Genomic DNA, 20,180 nt, shown 5'->3' with positions numbered 1-20,180 from the left:
TCATCTTTATTGGCTAGCATTTATAAAAATAACTGATTTCATTAATGTCAGGGTGAAACCTCAAATTGTCAGCAAAAAGGTTCATAAATTCCCAAGTCACACAACTACAAATGTATTAAGTTTCACATTAACTACTTGTCATTAACAAAAAGCAAAACAATTTCTGAAGGGATTATAAATAACCAGACTAAAAGCAGGTGAGGGCAGGGATTTTGCTCATGGTTCTATTACTTACAGCAGTATTTTCAGGCTTAATGCACATACAAAATAGTACTTACCCTAACTATTGAGCTAATATTTTCTATTCAATTATATATATGTACAGTAGTCTCCGCTTATCTGTGGGGCATATCTTCTAAGACCTCTAGCGGATGTCTGAAACCATACACAGTACTGAACCCTATACCATGCTTTTTTCCCTACACATGCATACCTATAATAAAGTTTAATTTAGAAGTTACACACAGTAAGAGATTAACAACAGTAACTACTAATAAAATAGAGCAATTAAAACAGTATGTTGTAAATAAAAGCTATGTGAATGTGGTCTGTCTTCTTCAAAGTGTCTTATTCTAATGTATTTGTCCTTCTTCTTATGATGATGTCAGATAATAAAATGCTTATGTGATGAGGGGTGCCTGGATACCTCAGTTGGTTAACCTTCTGACTCTTAATTTCGGCTTAGATCATCTCAGGGTCATGAGGCTGACCTCCACATGGGGCTCCATGTTCATCGAGGAGGCTACTCAAGATTCTCTTCCCCTCCTGCTGCCCATCCCTCTGCTCATGCTCTCTCTCTCTCTCTCTCTCAAATAAATAAATAAATCTTTTTTTTTAAAAAAATGCCTACATGAGGAGTTGAAGTGAGGTTAATGACATAGGCATTGTGGTGCAGTGTTAGGCTACTACTGACCTTCTGACAATTCATTGGAAGGAGGATAATCTGCTTCTAGACTGCAGTTGACCACCAATAACAGAAACCATGGAAAGCAAAACTGCAGATAAGAGGTACTACTGTATTTTTTTAAACGCTAGGAAAGAAGTTTTTCCCCAAATTGATTCCATGACCTACTAATGCTGTGGTCTCACTCTTGGCTGAAAAGTAGAAGCATTTAAGCTTCCAGATATCCTTAGGTCCAGGCTACACCCCAGACCAATTAGAATCTTTGGGATGGGACCTAGACATTGGATATATTAAAGCTCCCTGAGCAATTCCAAAGGTCAGCCTTGGTTGAGAAGCCCCACCTTAGCGGGTACTGAGTAACCCGATAGTTTAAAAAGCATTATTATAGGTCAGAGACAGCGTGGGTACCTTGCAGCTTTCTCTACATCAGTGGCTCTTCCCTGGGGTGATTTTGTCCCCCAAGGGACATTTGGCAATGTCTGGAAACATCTGTGATTGTCACAACCAGGAAGGAGGAGCTATCCAGTGAAGAGAGGCCAGGAATGCTGCTAAACATTCTACAATGCACAGAACAGCCCCCATGATAAATAATTATCCAAAATGTTAATACTATTGTGACTGAGAAATCCTGGCCTATACTTTGAACTGACCAAATGTTAGTAACACTCAAACATCTATGGGATCCCCAGATTGGATCCCTAAACTGACAACCCTCTCTATATTAGAAGTTGAGCTGTTTAGCACTTAATAAATAATAAGAGAAACTTCCTGGTTTGTATTGGCTCGGGAAGTCCAGAGCTAATCATTACTAAGCTGGACATAAGCCATGACCTCTTCATTAGTTACCACCTCTTGCACACCTACTATGTATCAGGTGCCACCAAGTGCTATGAGGTGGGGTAATGAGGTGGGGTCCTGATGCCAGTTTTATATAAAGCAAAGCCAGTGGGGACTGTTCAGCTTCAACCTTGTTTTGACAATGCCTTGCATAAGAAAAGGTTCCTGAACCATTTACCTGCCAAACAAGAACCATGCCAACCTACATATAAATCCTCCGAGGCTTTGCAACTCACCAGCACTGAACTTCAGGGTTTATCTGAGTTTTATGACTTAAGCACTGTAGTAAAATCTTCTTTTCACTGAAAAGCACTTGTGCTAAAAAGTCATTTTTATCAAGGCTGTCACCGAAAAAACCCACAACAGTGCAAAGGCCTTTGTCGCTCTGCCAGCACCGTCCTGAATGTTTAGGCAGGCATCCCCGGAGGTTCCACTCCTTTTGTCCTCCTTCATGCTACAGCCATAAAATCAAGCACTTGAGTTTTAAACATTTTACACAGAGTGTGTTTCTTCAGAGTGGAACGTGGGATATACAGTGTAAATAAGAGAAGAAATAGAGAGCAACTTGGAAATGTACCCTCAAGTCACAGAAGAGCAATACTACGTCAAAGCAGATTCCTCAAGAAGGGGCAACTCCTGGCTGATCCCTCCACGTCAACCCTGCTCAGGTCTGCGTTCTCGTTCTCTCGGGCCAGAGGCAACTAGGTTCATACGCTCACAGCTGAGGAATTTGGAAAAGGAGTTAACTGCCACTCCTCAGGCACATTCCAATAAGAAGAAAGCAAAGCTGCCAGAGGCAGTGAAGTGTCCCTGACTGCAGGTCAGTGGAAATTTCCTGCTGTGGCTAGGGGTTAGTCAGCACTCCTCCGGACCACCGGTTCTCCTGGCTCCGACAAAGCTGGACGCCGACAAAGGCCTCCCCCAACCCCCACCAAGCTTTAGAAGGTAATGTTCTTTCCATCTGCTTCTTGGGATGACCTGAGAGCTAGGCTACTATGATTTCTACAGTAGAGACGAAGAAACCTCAGAGAAGCTACTGGCCTACCCAAGGTCAGAGAATCAGCACTGGAGCAAGACCAGAACTGGAGACTTCGGACTCCTGGTCATAGCTGGCCTGTATGGCACTAACCCTGCCAGAAGGAAGACCTCACTAGCTCCCAAGGTGGATTTCGGTTCTATCTGTAAGATTTACCTTCCACCCACACATCTGAGCTATGCCTTCCAGACCAGGAATTTCTTCTTCTTTTCTCCATGAGACAAGCCTTCAAATGTCTGAAGATGTCATTTGAGCCTGATCATGACTTCAGATCCTCAGGGCACTATTCCCAGCCCCCTCAAGTCCTCCCCAGATACTGTGGTTGTCAGATCTTAACCAGCATGGGCTCTGAAATGTGGTGCCTGGGACAAGGCTTGGTGTTTGGGGTGCGGTCTGACAGATGCACCATAATGGTTAATTCTGTGTCAACTTGACTGGGCTACAGGGTGCCCACGTACTTTGTCAAACATTATTCTGAGTATTTCTGTGAGGGTATCTGTGGATGAGATTAACATTTAAATCAGGAGACTAAGTGAAACAGACTGTCCTTCCTAACATGTGTGTGGGCCTCATCCAATAGGCTGAAGGCCTGACCCCTCCCTGTCTAAGAGAAAATTCTCCTGCCTGACAAACTCGTCTCCTTCAAATTGGGACATCAGCTCTTCATGGTTCAGTAATAGCCTCCTGGACTTTGGATTCAAACTGGGACAGACTGTTTGGATCTGGGACTTGCTAGCTTCCATAATCGAGTGAGTCAGTTCCTTACAATAAATCTCTTTCTACACCTATGTGGACACAATAAGGCCCAAAATCACATTAGCTTTTCTATCAGCTGAACCCTGCTGTTATTTCCTATTCATTAATTTATACTTTAAAAATACATGTGACATGTATCTATTGAGCTTCTAGGCCAGGCACTGTTGGAGATGCTGGGGTAACAGTACAGAAGGGGGCACGCAGAACTCCATATCCTTGTGGAGATTACGGTCTGGTAAGGAAGTCAGAGGCGTAAAATAACTAAGTAAAATACGTAATATCCTAAGAGGTGCTATGGAGAGAGAAGAGGAGAAGGTTTAATGCTGTCAAGGGGAAAGTCCAACTGAGAAAGTCATTGAGTAGCTAAAGTCCTGAAAGAGAGCAAGCTCTGCAGACTTCAGAAGGAAAGCATCTGTGGTTGAGAGAACACCAAGTGGGGAGGTCTGGCAATGGGGAGTGGGAGTGGGGAGCCAGTGCGGCTGGAGCACTGGGCTCTGGGCTGGGGGAGAAGACACGTAGCTAAGAAGGTCAGAGAGGTCAGGGAGACCAGGAGCTCCAACCTGACCTTACCCTTACCTAACCTTACCGTGCTGGTAAGGGTTTGTGACGTTCCGTTTGGGTGAGATGGCTCACCACTGAGAGTTGATGAAAACATCTAACAAGTGCTTTAACAGAATTACTCTGGTTGCTATGGCCAGTCTAGACTGAAGGGAGACAAGAGCAGGAGTAAACTTCTGTGATAAACCCAGGGAGAACAAGTGGCAGCTCAGAGCAGGGCAGTGGAGATGGTGGCACCTAAATACCCAGGTCTTTATTTTATCAGGGTGAGGCTTTTTACATCCTTCCCTTATACCAGTACCTCTTTCATACAAATACAAAGTCTTATATTTATTCCTTAGACCCATATTTGAAGTTTGTGGAGAACACAAACACATCTTTATTCTGTTAGCTGTCAACATCGCTGTATTTCCTATGTGTGTCTTCTACACGTTCATCTGAATCCCTGAGCAGTGGAATAAGACCAGGCTAAGGTCTGTGGACTTGCAGGTACACCCCAGGGCTAACCCAAGTATGCTAAACAGCACTTGCTGGGGTCCCGGGTTGTTCAGCCACTACAAAGTAACCCCATAGAACCGCCCTCATCTTATCTCTAAGGGCATCATGCTAGAACCTGTCCAGAGTCCTGCTGAAATAAAGACAAGATCTATCACTGTCATCACTCTAACAGTCAGGGCCCTACCCCCAGTCTCATCTTCATGGTATGGTCCCCTTATTAGAGTCTGGCTTGGGTTAAGGTCTGTGGAAGAACACAGATATAAGGAGAATAACAAAAAACAAATACCTTTTCTCATACAAGGAGGAGTTACAATCACAATTACAAAGAAAATGACGACATGAAGGAATATGGAATTGTTTTTAAAAATGTTAAGAACAAGGATTTTATATTTGGATAAAATGGCAGAAACTTTCTAAAGCTATTGATTCTATCCCACATTCTCCACCTTGCCATCCTACCACCGCACTTTTGGCCCTAAGATCAACCTGTATCTCAACCATTACAGTCACCTCCAATATCTTCTGACTTGCTAATCCTGTCTCCCTCCTCCACCCTGGCACCTGAGAGATCATTCTTAAAAAAGTCAACACATGATGATGCAGGACAGTATCTAAGCATCTAAGATGGCATATGACCAGAGAGGGCCTCTGCCGGCCCCACTTCGTATCACACCCCCAGGTTCCCACCATATGGAATCACTCATCCTGCTGCTTCGGGCTCCCCAGTCTTTTTACATCCTGCTCCCCACCTGCACTGCTCTTCCCAAGCTTCGCAGACTCCCTTCCTTTCCTCAAGTTGTCACACCTCTGGTCTAGCCCCTCTCTCCCATGTACTGTGACCATTTACCAGCAAAACTGGCAAAAGAACAACACCTTGAGGGCCAAGAAAGCGCCTTGTTCATTTCAAATTTCCCGGGCTTGGCACACAGCTTGGCACCAAGCAGGGACTTGCTAATTGCCTGCTGATTAGAACTCAACTCTGTTACTTACAGGAAAGGATATGCTATAATTTCTCTATTCCTGTCACCCCAACTCCTTACTTCCCTCATTGCCCAGGAAATGATCTTTTAGCCAACCTTGAAACCCCATGATTTGCTTCTTCACCCAATAACTCCAGCTAAAAACCAATTATTAAATCATTCAGTAGCTCCATGTCTTCCCCCCAAAATTCAGTGAACTTTCCTCCTGCTTGCTAATTAAAACCCAGTCCTCTGACATGACAAACATCTTCCTGTGGGAATGAATGGAGGGCTGAGCTACAAGAATCCTGATCCTTAGCAAGCGTCTGCTGAAGGGGCAAACGTGAAGCACTTTATTGCTAACAAGCCCTGGGCAGCCGAGATGCACACTGGGCCGCCTCCTCTCCTGAGTGCTCTTCCCTACTTCAACCACGCAGGACATTTGTATTTTAGATTCTGGTTATGCTACCAGATTTTGTTTTAAAGAGCAGAACATTACTCTATCTGCCAGTGCTGGGAGTTTTATTACAAGAACTTACGGCGAGGCAACGAGAGCCAAGTTTATTATTTTTTCTGGATCAGATTCAACAACCTTGTCCAAAAAGAGCAAGAAAAAAGCCAAAGAGGCAACCAGCTCTTTTGTTTCCACACCTGCATTTGAGCTTTAACTCTTAAAGTCCTAAGCAGATCCACGGAAGCCTCAAGATTTATCTCCCAAGCCCAAGTGAAGTGAACAAATCCTGGCTGATGGGTGCAGTCACCATTTTCCTGGAACAGAGGTTTTCTGTTTTAGCACTTAACTCAGCACACCAGCTGACTCAGAGGCCCGGTGGTTGCATCACAGTATCCCTCTGGGCCTCCCCCAAGTTGGTTTGGTCTTCAGTGAGGGGGGAGAGAGAAACTTTGCAGAGGGTGGTGCTATACCCTAAGGACTCCCCTCGTCCTGGGCCCTTCCTCCTGCTTCACTGCCCTCACCTCATAATGAATGCTCCCAGATGAATGGTCCTGATAAAGAAGTCTCATCTGAAGTTTGTCCTCACCCTCCTCTAAGGCCACTCACATGTTACCTTCTCATGGGGCCTATTTAAAATTACAATCCAACCTTCCAGCAGCCCCACTCTAACAATTCTGATCCCCCCCCAACAACCTGCTTTCCATGTTCTCATTGCTCTTAGATTGAACAGTCACCTACCAAACTATCATATAATTTACTTATTTATTATACTTATTGCCTATCTCCTCCCACCAGAACGTAAGCTTCTTCAGAGGCCGGGATCTTCGTCTGGCCTGTTCATGAGGGTATTCTGTGCACCTAAAATAGTGTTGTACACAGCAAAGATACTCAAAAAGTGTTTGTTGAATGAATGAATGGATCTTGAGGTCCAACCGTTTGGTACTACCTGCCTAAATTTCTGTAATGGAGAAGGATTCTGAGGGCATTCATATACAGAAGTAGTGGAGAAAGGAGGAGGAGTCAACATGATGATCAATCATGTGTCTGCCAGCGGCTCAGGGCAGGCTGTACTTGTCTATAGCTGTCAAGTATAGTAGCCACTAGCCACATGCCACCATTGAACACTTGAAATACTGCTAGGTAAACTGACTTGTGTTGTAAATGTAAAATACATACCGGACTTTGTACTGTGTCATATAGCACAAGAAGAAAGCAAAGAAATCTCAACAATTTTTTTTATTGATTACATGTTAAATGATATTATTTGGTTATACTGGGTTAAATTACATATGCCATTACAATCAGTTTCACTTATTTCTTTTACCTTTTAAAATGCACTAATGGAGGATTTTTTAATTGCCTCTGTGGTTTACATTTTATTTCTATTGGTCAGCACTGCTCTAGAATCTCCTCCAATATGACTCTAAGGAAACACTCATAATATCCACCTATCCCTCTGCTTCTTGATCTGGTCTCAGAACATAAATCAATGTCAAGAAGCCACCTCAAGCTCAATGCTTCACAAAGTGTGATCCTTAGGCCAGTAAAATCATCCTGAAGATTCCAGGGTGAGTAGGAATGTAGGCTACAGGAAATTGCATTATAACCTTCCTCCCACCACTCCCATGATTCCAATACATATTTGAAGATCACTGCTCTAGGCTGTAGATACAAATATTACTTAAATTCCAAATAATCTTTGTTAAGCATGAACAGGATTGTGTACAGATCAAGCAAGAATCCTCTCCTCTGTGCTGGTAGAAAAAAAGAAAGAAGAAAAAAAAAAAGCCAAGAGGGAGAGGGTAAGACCAAGTCATGGATGGAGTCATCATCTTGCACATCTAAAAAGAAAGAAATGGGCCTTGTGAAATCAGAGGAGCCACAGCTACCCAAAGATAAAGAAAAGCCTGCTGACATCCCCAAGGAAAATCTATTCCAGGAATCACACACAAACAAACCCTATATCTCAGCTGTGGTCCATTTGGAGCTTGAGTTACTGGTTGGGTGAGTGCCTGCTACTCAGGTTGTATTAGCTCCTTGGGGCTGGCTGCCCTGCTCTGCTCTGCTCTCACACCCAGCTTCACACATTCACATGACTTTGGCATTGGTGAAAGTGCAGCACGTAGACAATCAAGACCATCTCCTCTCTGTCTTTTGTCCTGCCCTGCCCCCAGCTTTTACGATTACTACTCCTTTTCCTTGACTCCTGTGCACACAAATCTCTTTTTGGAGTTGCATGCTTGGGAAAATAGAGCAAAATAAGAAAAACAAATAAAGCAAAGAAAAATTCAACAGTATTTCCAAAACACCTGCTGTGTCAAGTATTTACTAGTTCCATTCTAGAGGAAAAAAGGACATAGATACAGTAAAATAGGAATTTCTCTAGAATTTAGGTTTATATGTAATTAGGATCTATGCAGATGCATCCTAGAACTCATAACAGTCCCCACACAGAAAGGCACTGAGGTTATGCTCTGGTGTATTCCGTGCACAAAGTCCAGTAAAAACAAACTTACATAAAATACTGGAACAGTACTGAAATATTTACCTCCCAAATGAGGACTAAACCCTATATTCTGAAAGAGGAAAATCACATGCTCTCCCTACCCAATTCCTGGGAGGGCTGTGCTTGCCTATTTCCTCCAAAGCCACGTGATATGAAATGTGATCTGAAACATGTTTTCTATTAACCATATATCATGACTCAATGTTTTTTTAAGTTTGTTTTAAAGAAATAATTTCCATGCCCACTAACCTACAGTCATAATTTGTAATGCTACATATTCATGAGCCATGTGATTATGGTATCTGCCAATGGTATACTCAAGAAACACAAATCCACGCAACCATTTAAAAATTCTTGGGTGTTTTTTATTTTGTATCTACAACCAGATTACTTTCTTCTACTAAAATGATTAAAACACTCAACACTTTTTCTCAAAACATTCATGATGGTCACCCTCTGCTTTTAATTTTAATTTTTGCTGAAACATAAAGAACTAAAGGATTGAAGCTGGCCTCTGTTCTTAACACCCAACATGTTTACACATGTCCAAGAAGAAAGCTCTGAGACGCTGCCCCTCTGAATATAAACATGCACAAACTTGAACGTGAGCCACTACAAAAAGCAATACTCTAATCTCCCATGGTAATGTTACAAAAATGATAGTATATGTGAATATACAAAGAGGAGCAAAATATGTTACTCCACCTGAAAGACAGACTCAGTCTACCCAGGTTAACAAATTAATGAAGCATGACTGCTTTATAATGTAGACTTTTCCAAAGTAGAACCTGAGGCCACACAGGGACCCTCGATGGTCTTATAAAATGAGCTCTCCAGACTCCTAAATTTACCCTTTTTCATCCATCTCTCAGGATTTTAGGATGAGCATGACCCAAAATTTAAAGTGCACTTGCCATCTAAAGGGCATTTTTCAGCGGCACCTGGGTGCTTTGTCAGTTGAGCGTCTCTTGACCAACTCAGGGTTGTGAGATCAAGCCAAGCCTGCTTAAGATCCTCCCTTTCCCTCTGCCCCCTCTTCCCCTTATGTGCTCTTTCTCTCTCTCTCTCTCTCTCTCTAAAAAAAAGGAGGGGGGCATTTTTCCAGAAAAGAATAAAACGTTGACATTATTACTATTACCAGGATCCTCAATCTGTTTTTGCTCTCCAAATGTGCTTCTGGGAAATCCCTCACCAGGGAAGATTCTTTTAAGTTACATCCAATCTGGCAACCCAGGTTCAAGGGCACAAATGGAACTTTACAAGTGCTTGGCTCCAAAGAGGTTCTCAGAATTCCCTTTACAGAGTTCCTCTTTATCAAGATGGATAATCTAAGTTCCATTTTATAGACAAGGAAATTAATGGTCAGAGAAGCTACAGGATCTGCCCAAGCCACACAGCTGATAGAAAGCAAAGCTGACAACAGAACCACAGACTTTCTTGCCCATTGGAGAGCTATTTCTACTGCACTACCATGGAGTAGTCAGCTACTCTCAAGAAATCAGTAGAGCTGGGTAGACAGAGCCCCACCTTAGCCTCCTAGCAATAGAACACTGGAGATAATAACCACTGCAGTGTTGGCTCCAAACAGTAGCTCTGAACATTACCCAGCAGCCTATATCAGCCAGAAACTATACAATGCCCAGAACAGGCTCTCTGTGATAAACATGGAAGGGCTAGAGATCAAATGGCCTTTTGTGGGCCTTTAGCAGAGGAGGCAGATGGATAAGCCCCTGAGTTCTAGGTATACTCTGTGTCCTAGGATCACAGCCTTGTCATTCAGCACCCCCAATGGGACAAGCCAGAAGCAGAGTGAAGAGGACTCCCTGGCCCAATGGCATTCAGAGGCCATGTGAGGATACAGCGTCACCACCAGGGGCAAAAACCAACAGCAAAAAAAAAACCGTTCTCGGGATACACATTCTACCTTGGGCAAAGGAACAAGGAAGGCCAAAGAGGCCCTTTCTTCTCCTGCAGAAATCAGCTTCTAAGCCAGGGGTTGGATGAAGGCCGTCTGAAGTGCCAGAATTGGGCTGCCTCAAGTAAACCCAAGGACTCTGTGCCCGGGAAGGAGTCAGGCCGTCACACAGTCCCCGTCAGAGATGAGGAGGGCAGGCCACCTGTGCAGAATGCTAGCCCAGGGCCTGAGAGGACCAAGGCCCAGCCACGAGCTTTCTAGACAGCCTCACCACAATCTCCCAGGAGACAAGTTTCTCTCCCTCCTACTACATGAAAAAATACTCTGCAACCTCCCTTAACAAAACACTCACTTTTTCTACCAAACAGCCCCTTGGAGGCTGCTTACCACATTAACCAAGGGCACCAGCGATGTACCGTTTGATATAATTGCCCAAAGCTTGGGAAGGGCAGATCCATCAGATTGCCAGATGAGCCTCAGACTCTAACGCCCTACAGCATGTAATGGAACTCTACACGAAGAAACCAGCCTTCCCCCCTCAGTGAAATCGAGTTTATTTAACCTCAATTTGTTGAATGAAACCAAAGCCTTCACAGAGATGGGCCCCAGGCCTGCACACAGACATGACACAGCAAGTCCAGCAGAGCCAGGAAAAGTCTACGCTTGCGTGAACCCTCCAGGACAGGATGTCTTGATCAGAAGGAAGACTACACCCAGGCAGACCTCGTAAGGCCAAGGGGCCACTTGCTGGCAACATTCACAAGCCTGAACCCAGCAAGTAAGATAAATCCTAGGAAGTCTTCCAAGAAACTCTTTCTGAACCAGGATTACCAGCTGAAACTGGACTCTTTCCAATGCTCTAATTGCCACAGTGACATTTAGGAAGAGCTCTCTTACCACAAATGGACCAGAAACGCGTTCCTAGGAAATATGGTAGTTGACTGACCCTAGTTCATGAGAGGATCAGGCCCCTTACAATTAGGGCTCTTATGGACAAGCCACAAAACCAACAGATAAGCAGTCTCTGGAACAAAAATGCATGGTACACAACCACTTGGAATATCCCACAGGGCACAGTGACTCATTCCACAAGAGACGTTTTTTTAGAAAGAAGAAGAACCAATCTTGAAATGTTGAGTTATTTAATCTGCCTTTGAGAGAGAATTTATCTGGGGAAAGCCTCATTGGAAAATCCAAAATGGTGTATCTAAATCCCTAGTCTATATACGCTCCTACGATATAGGAGCAGCAATTCCAGTTGAGCAAAAAGCTGCGCTCGTGTCTGCAACTCTGACCCGTGCTGCACCTCAGTTAGCTTCACAGAGGGAGCTGCCTTCATTGCGTTTGGAAGATGATTCTCATCTTCCCCAATTTTCAGGATCCGACCACGGTTCTTCTTACACTGAACTGCAATTCCCAATCTCTTCACCATCTCTAGCAGGCAGCTCCTCTAGGGTAGGCGGTCCACTCCATTTCTCTCTGGAACCCTCCATACGTAGCCCCAGTTCCCAACATCCTGCAGGCACTACAAACCGAGTGTTGGATGAATGAACAAGGCTCCCAGGTATGCTAATCTCATGTTTTTCTAAACGTGGGGAAAACTGCCAAACAAGGGAAAGGAGGAATTTAGAAAAGGAAAAAAATCATTTCCAGATTTTTAAATGCGACGTAGTGGAGGATACAGGAACTTTTTTTAAAGTTCCCTCCACCACAACCAAACTTGAATGTCTGAGTTATTTGAAGGGCATTTTTGGATATAACTCTCGGTTACACATCACTTGGAGTCATGAAAAGGAATGCGTGGACATGTGCCGTGGTATAGGCTGTGCATGTCCCTTCCTAGAGCAGAGCTAAGCACACATCTGGGGCTATTTAACAACTGATTGGAAATTTCGCCTTCTGATTTCCAGTTAAATACTGGGCACAGGAAAACAAATAGCACTTGTTTTTCACTGAGCCTTGTCAGTCATCCAAACTGCAGTGCAGACCAGAGAACTGCCTGTGGTTTGGTGGCAGAGGCCCAAAATATTTAGATCTTTTTCCCCCCAAGTTTAAGGAAAAGGAATAAACCAGATTTTGGCAACACCAGCTTCTTCACCCACCCCTCCCCCTCCTCTCAGAAATACAAAACTAGATTTTAAATGGTAAGCGTATTCCTGGTATTAATTTACATTTTTCATTAGGATTAAATTTTGATTTGTTTTTATTCCAAAGCCAATAGCATAGTGTTTGGTTTCTCTCATTTTTTTTCAGCTGCCCTGCCCTGATATTTACTTGGATTTGCTGAAGAGGCAGTGTTCAGATTACCATTTTCTGTTTCCAATTAAATTGGGATATAATATCTAGCAGCCGTATTATCAAAGCATCATAGAGTCTGAAAGCCAGGAGGACTTTTAGAGACTGGCTAGTACCACCTCCTTACTTCAGAGATAAGAACACTGAGACCCTAGGAGTGAAGTGATTTTGTCCAATGCCACAGATCTAGTTAGTGGCAGTACTACTGCGTAGTACTCAGACCTCCTGATACGCAGGCCAGGGTGTTCAGCAGAAACAAAAACCTGAGTTACCTCTGAGCAGGGTTGCCTCATAAAATACAAAACAGATAGTTAAATCTGAGTTTCAGGGATCCCTGGGTGGCTCAGCGGTTTAGCGCCTGCCTTCAGCCCAGGGTGTGATCCTGGAGACCCAGGATTGAGTCCCACATCGGGCTTCCCACATGGAGCCTGCTTCTCCCTCTGCCTGTATCTTTGCCCCCCTCTCTCTCTCTCTTTCTCTCTCTCTCTCTCATGAATAAATAAATAAAATCTTAAAAATAAATAAATAAATTTGAGTTTCAGATAAACAATGAATAATTTTTTAGTATAAGTATGCCCCAAATAGTGTATTGGGCATACTAAAAAGAACTATTTGTTGTTTATTTGAATTTTAAATTTAGTGGGCATCCTATAAATCTGTTAACTCTGGAAATCTTACCTTAGAAACTAATATCTTCTCCCACTCCATACCTCTACTCAAACATACACACGTATACATACATTTCTTTCTTTTTAATGTAAATGTCTGGAAAACATAAATTGCAGCACAGTAATCCTAAGAACGAGTGAAATTGGAAGAAGTTGCTGCTTGTTTTCTGACTTTCCTCATCTGAGATGCCTTTCTTCCCTATAAGCACGTAAAACAACTAAGCCTGACATTAAAAGGCTGGCCAAGGCCTCTGGATTAGACATTTCATGTCTCGTCTTGAGAGTTTCTGCTTGTCCCAAGGCTGTGTCTGTAGACCTTGCAGGAGGATGCACTCAGTTTCAAAATACAATAAAACAAGATTAAAACCAAACGAAATCAGATACATGGGATAAAGTAAAAAGATACATTTTTAAATCCAGTCCCACTGATTTTTACACCTTAATCTTTAAAAAGAGTGCTGAAGCAAATTTTTTTCTAACTTAATTGAGATATAATTCACCTATTATAACATCCAGACTTTTAATATGTACAATTCAGTGTTTTTAGTATAATCACAGTTGTAGTCCAGTCATCACTATCTAATTCCAGAACATTTTTGCCATTCCCAAAAGAAACACTATGCCATTAGTAGTCATCCCTCATTCTCATGTCCCACCAGCCTTGGTAATCTCTGACGTACTTCTGTCTCTAGGGATTTGCCTGTTCTGGAAACAAATGGAATCATACAACATGTAGCCTTTTGTGTCTAGCTTCTTTCACTTATAATGTTTTCAAGGTTCATCCATGTTGTGCTATGTATCAATACTTCATTCCTCTTAGTGGCCAAATAATATTCCACTGCATAAATATACATTTTTTAACCCACCTATCAGTTGATGGATATTTGGATGTTTTCACTTTTTGGTTGTTAAGAATAATGCTGCTATGAACATTTGTGGGCAAGTTTTTCAGTAGACATATGTTTTGCCAATTGTCTTCTAAAGCACCATTTTACATCCTGCCAGCCATTCATGAGGGTTCCAGTTTCCCTACAACCTCAACAACACTTGTTATTATTTGCCTTTTTTATTAGAGTCATCCTAGTGGGTATGAAGTAGAATCTTGTTGTGGTTTTAAATTTGCATTTACCTAATGACTAATGAAATTGAACATCTTTTCATGTGCTTTTGGCCGCTCGTGTTTTTTCTTTACTGAAAGGTCTATTCAAATTGTAGCATATTTCTTTTTTTTTTTGTAGCATATTTCTAAAGACAATCTAGCATTGTCCAATCTCTTTTTCTTTTTAAGCAAACTCAAGTTGACAGTTCAGACATTTATTGCCCAGTTGCGCTATGCTTTTTCTTCAGTGTGGAAATAACTGCATAAATAAGAATGAGTTTTTGTGGTCCTCCTAAGAGATTTTTCTTTGTAATTTCAACATGACAGACTGAGAGACTAGGGTTATTCCTATTTCTAATTGCATTGAGGGACAACTCTAACGACTCAATATCCTCTGGGCCATCCATATACCCTACAAAAGAAAATCTATACAGCTGTGACAACTCCGTCATTCATGCACACAAGGATGTATGTGTGTGTGTGAGAGACTCATACTCAAAGACTCACTACTTGACAATGAAACAATCACTCCTCACTCCACTCTCATTTCCAAAACAACCAGATAAAGGAACGGCACTCACAGATGAAACTCAATCCCACTCTCTCCCTGCCTGACCTGTTCCTTCTTGCTTATACTGTGAAATCATAAGAAGGACTAGAATGATTTGACAGAAAAGGCCAGATACCTTTATCAGACACTATTAAAGTATAATGTCTTTAGTCACTCCCATGGGTGACTAGTCCCTGTTAACTAATTATGAAAGGCTCTCTTTTTAAATCTGGGTAGCTATAATAATGCAGATGTGTCAAGTTAAATTAAAAGGTCATCCTGAACAGAGGAGAAGATATCATTGCTTCAAGTTTTCTCACCACCCTACTTAAAAAAAAACAAGAACAAAAACAAAAACAAACAAACAAACAAAAAAACCCCAAAGTCATTTAGTATTGTAACTCTACCTGGGAAGTAAAGACAGTTCTAAGACAGTAATGCTTATATATACATCTTATACTAAGAATCAAGAGACTGCCTGTTAGGGTCCCTGGGTAGTTGAGCGTCCAACTCTTGATTTTGGCTCAGGTTGTGATCTCAGGGTTGTGAGACTGAGCCCTGTGTTGGGCTCTGTGCTCAGTGGGAAGTCTGCTGGAGATATTCATCTTCTTTCTCTCCCCCCCCCCCCCCCCCCCCGCCGTTCTTCCCCCTCCCCCCATCCTCTGCAACCTTGCACTTGCTTGATAACTTGGAAGAAGACAGTGATGGAGATGGCTAAGCCTCAGCTTCTGAAAATTCCATGGGCCTTCTGAAGTGTTTATAAAATAATGTAATTATCTTATCTCCAAACTTTAACTCTTAACTACTATAAATGGATAAACAGAATTCACCACTGGTTTTCCATCTAGCAGCAGATCCCTCTGCTGCAACAGCTGTCCAGAGGATAAGCAGACCCTGAAATCCCTTTCCAGCTACACAGAGCAAGGGAAGAACTTGCCTTGCCTTCTTCACTTCACACACTCTTTCTCCTAGAGAGACTTACCTAGCTTGTGAGAGAGCTTGCATCACTCATCCATTGACCTGAGAACCTCTAGAAACAACAGATGTTCCACCTTGAAGAAATGTGCAGATAGGAGAAAACCATTCTCCCTAAAGAAATCCTGCTGGGGCTTTCAGCAGAGTTCAAGGGTCCCCAAATTTAAATCCTTGGCTTCCCCCAATGCTGTCTCCCCTGTGTTGGTAATTTTAAGTTCATTGTTTGATCTGCAATTTCCTTCCATGGCATTAATTCCAAATAGGGGTGATGTCAAATTGTTTACTAAAGCCATCTCCTTGTGTCATTGTTAGTACATTTTAAACTGATGCTCCAGAAACAATTCTCATATATCTCAAACAAAACTAAAGCAAATAAATAATGATTAGAACTAAGATACTATCTATTAAAACTCATGGAGTGGTAGGTTCATGCAGAATCTCAACAGTGACCAGTACAACTATGATATGTGTGGCCTCCACTTTACATCTGAACCTGTAGCCCAGAGAAATAGGAACTCCTTTCAATCTCCATCAGGCCAAGCCAGACATTTATAATTAGAAATATAAATTCAACATCCTTCCCAAGTGTTCTCTACTCTGATAATAAATAGTCATAACAATAGGAGGGTAACGTCTATGAATAGGATCAGGCACTGTACTAAACATGTTACATGTAGTCTCATTTAATCAAGATAACAACCCTGTGATGCAGGACTGTTAATTTTCCTATATTATAAATGAGGAAAATCAGGTTCAGAGAAATAAAATAATTTGCTTTGAGTTACTACTTGCATTCAAAGGAGGGTGGGCAAAGCCCTTGCTCATACCCTCTCTCATAACCTGCCCAGGGTGGTAGCCTCAGACAACTACTGAATATCTGCAGTGTGGCTAGTATGCCAAAGGAACTATATTTGTGTGTGTGTGTGTGTGTGTGTGTGTTTAAATTTCATTGGGCAGCCTGGTGGCTCAGCAGTTTAGTGCCTTCTTTGGCCGAGGACATGATCCTGGAGTCCCGGGATTGAGTCCCGTGTTGGGCTCCCTGCATGGAGCCTGCTTCTCTCTCTCTCTCTGTGTGTATCTCTCATGAATAAGTAAATAAAATCTTTTTAAAAAATGTCATTATTTACGAGAGAGAGAGAGAGCGCGCGCGTGTGTACACACAAGCATGGGGAGGGAGGCACAGAGAAGAAGAAAATCTTTGGCAGACTCGTGCTGAGTGCAGAGTTGGATGCGGGGCTTGATCCCAGGAACCTGAGATCATGAGCTGAGCTGAAATGAAGAGTCAGATGCCTAACCAACTGAGCCACCCAGGCACCCCAACATATTTGTTATTTTGGTTAATTTAAATTTAAATAGCTTGCCCATAACTAGTGCCTTCAGTATTGGACAATACAGCTCAGCATTCTAAGGGTTAAATGTGCATAAGAATTTATGATAAAAGCCATTACAATTACTATCACAAATACCTTTATTACAGGAGATTGACAATGATTATGAGTATGAAAGAGCCAGTCTGGGGTAAGAGCTTATAGAGTATGTCCCAAGGTTTGAAAGACTATCACTCAATTTGATTTTGTCCAATGGTTCCTCATGACTAGATTCAGGTTAGGTGCATGTTGGGCCAGAATACAACATAAATGATACTGTATTCTTTCTCAGGTTATCACATTTAAAGGCATACCATGTCCACCTGTACCATATTGTTGATGTTAATTGTGATCACTTGGTTGAGGTTCTATTGGATATCTCCACTGTATGCACTGTTTTTTCGTTTGTTATTAAGTATTTTGAGACTATGTAAATGTACTATTCCTCAAACTCCCTCCACCTTTGCTATGTTTAAGCTTTTTTTTTTAAAGATTGATTGATTGATTGATTGATTGATTGATTGATTTGACAGAGAGAAAGAGAGCACATGAGCAGGGGGAGGGAGGAAAAGAAAAAGAGAGAGAAAGGGAGAGAGATTATCCCAAGCATTCCTCACTGATCACAGAGCCTGATGTGGGGCTTGATCTCATGACCCTAAGATCAAGACCTGAGCAGAAATCAAGAGTCACTTAACCAACTGAGCTATCTAGGTGCCCCTACTTAAATTTAACTTATTTTGAAGACTCTTGCTCAAAAAACTTTCACTATGATGATTACAAATTCAGGAATTTCTAACTCCACCATTCTTTCTATTATTATTGATTGGCATTTTACAATAAAGAAGGGCTGTCTCTTATCTCTTTTTACTAATTTATCTATCTACTTATTAGCTGTATTGATTATGGGCTTCTACTTTATTCAATAGGTACCTTGAATTTTTAGAAGTATTCTTCAAATACAAGTGACAAGAAAATATACACTTGAATTTACAGTCACTAATTAGGCAAAGTTTGCTCACTATGCAAAAGAAAGACTATTAACTAAGTCCTCTTCTTGTTCTGGATGCTCTGGAGCAGAGGTTTAAAAGCCTAAGGCTCTGCAGTTAAGGACATTAGCATGGAGCTCCAGCAATAGACAACATGAGTTATCACTATGAAGGGCAGTGTTGCTCATCATCAGACATGATATCATACCCCAAAAATTCCATCCAAACAACCCATCAATTTCTCCACAACTAGCAAACTTGAATGTTCTGGCAAACTCAAAAGGACATGATTTACAAATAGTAGGTAATATTTGGATCTTTCCACAAGAGCTGGGTTCCAGCTTTTTTATAAAATACAAATGTTTTCATTTTGGAACGCTCTGTGTCACTTTCTCAACAAACAGATCCTCATATCAGAATGTAGGCCTGTGTTATATACAAATAGAATGGGTTTGTGTGTATTTATTTTGTGGCCAGAGACCACACACCTAGTGGCTATTTACAATGTTTACATTACTCTTGATGCCACCAGAGGAGTCTCAGAACTGAGACCAAAGCCCGGGCCACACAGAGTATGAGTGCAGGTCCGACTCTAACATGAAAACTAGACTGGACCCTCCAGCCATAGAGACCCATGTGCAGTTGCAGTGTTTGTCTTCTGTGACTGCTTATCTCCATCATCCAAATACCACTAGGAGCATTCTTCAAATTTAACACACTATGGACTCTGGTATTGTTTCAATGAAATAAGCCTTAATTTTTTAAAGACTTGTAAAAGTTTTGGGACCATTGTATCCTTATGCTAAGGACACTTTGGGAGAGTTTCAAACACTCACCAAGAAAAGTCTGGAGACCCCAACTGCAAGCCTCTCTGTCTTCAGATGCCAGACCAGGGGCTGTGGAGAGTTGAGCAGGAACACGACAGGCTTGTGATGAATGTGGACTGAGGAGATGGGATTTAGGTGCAGAGTGACCTAGGAAGGAACAGAAAGAAATCTTAACAGTGGCTTTCCATTAAAAAAATCACTTAGCGCAGCATCTGGAATACTTTTTCACACGTCTTCATTAAGAGAAGCTGTAGTTAGTTCAGATTCTATGGATAAGATATATTAGGTTGGACTCGATGATACTGCCAATATCTGGTCATTTTTTTACTACAAAAATGGCTACCCTGTGTAATTCAACCCGCACTAATCTCAACCAAAATATGATTCAGCTCCCAGTAATAGTGGAACACAAATAAACAGAGCACTTTTTTTTTTTCTTCTCAAAGTTAGCAACAGCAGAACACAAGTTACCTTCCCTCAGGACTGTCCTCTCCTTCAAGGCAAATGATTAAGGTAAAAAGTGGGATACCGAATCCCCTGGGAGAAGGTCATCCCTCCAGATTGCCAGAGAGAGCACTTTCTTCTCTTCCAGGTGAGCTCCAACCTCTACAAAATTAAGCAAGTTCTGCCAAAGAAAAGTGCCGAAAGCTAAGGGAAAGGGGGCTGCCAAGGGGAGCTGCCAGTGCTTTCATCATCCCAGCTATTAGCTGGAAGGGGTTTTCCAAAAAGTGAAGCATAGAGAACACAAAGAATAAAAACTGATTTGTATATAAACCTACTTTAAAAAAAAGAAAAACAGGGAAGAGAACCACAAGCCTGGATAAGAAAACTGTGACCAGTTGTGACAGCAGATCAAGGACTATTGTAAGTTACCACTGTCACCGTTAATACCATCAGGAAGCATCTACGAGGACAGCTGGAAACAGTGGGTCCCACCATATCTTCTGGGAGCACACCAGCCAAGGTAGGTTAACGTGAACACAGAAAAAC

At 42.1% G+C, this 20,180-nt stretch overlaps 1 protein-coding gene across 5 annotated transcripts in view; it reads right to left on the bottom strand.

Moving 5' to 3' along the window:
• The window catches only part of TGFBR3 (transforming growth factor beta receptor 3), a 194,775-nt gene that overhangs the window by 54,540 nt on the left and 120,055 nt on the right, over nucleotides 1–20,180 (bottom strand). For all 5 annotated transcript variants that reach the window (XM_038541389.1, XM_038541391.1, XM_038541393.1 and 2 more), the window contains exon 4: nucleotides 19,200–19,337. In XM_038541389.1, coding sequence (XP_038397317.1) covers nucleotides 19,200–19,337 — 138 coding nt within the window. The remainder of the gene's footprint in view (nucleotides 1–19,199; nucleotides 19,338–20,180) is intronic.

The sequence above is a fragment of the Canis lupus genome, chromosome 6, assembly GCF_011100685.1.
Source record: "Canis lupus familiaris isolate Mischka breed German Shepherd chromosome 6, alternate assembly UU_Cfam_GSD_1.0, whole genome shotgun sequence".
In the NCBI taxonomy this organism is placed as follows: Eukaryota; Metazoa; Chordata; class Mammalia; order Carnivora; family Canidae; genus Canis; species Canis lupus.
This window is presented reverse-complemented; position numbering and strand designations above follow the sequence as displayed.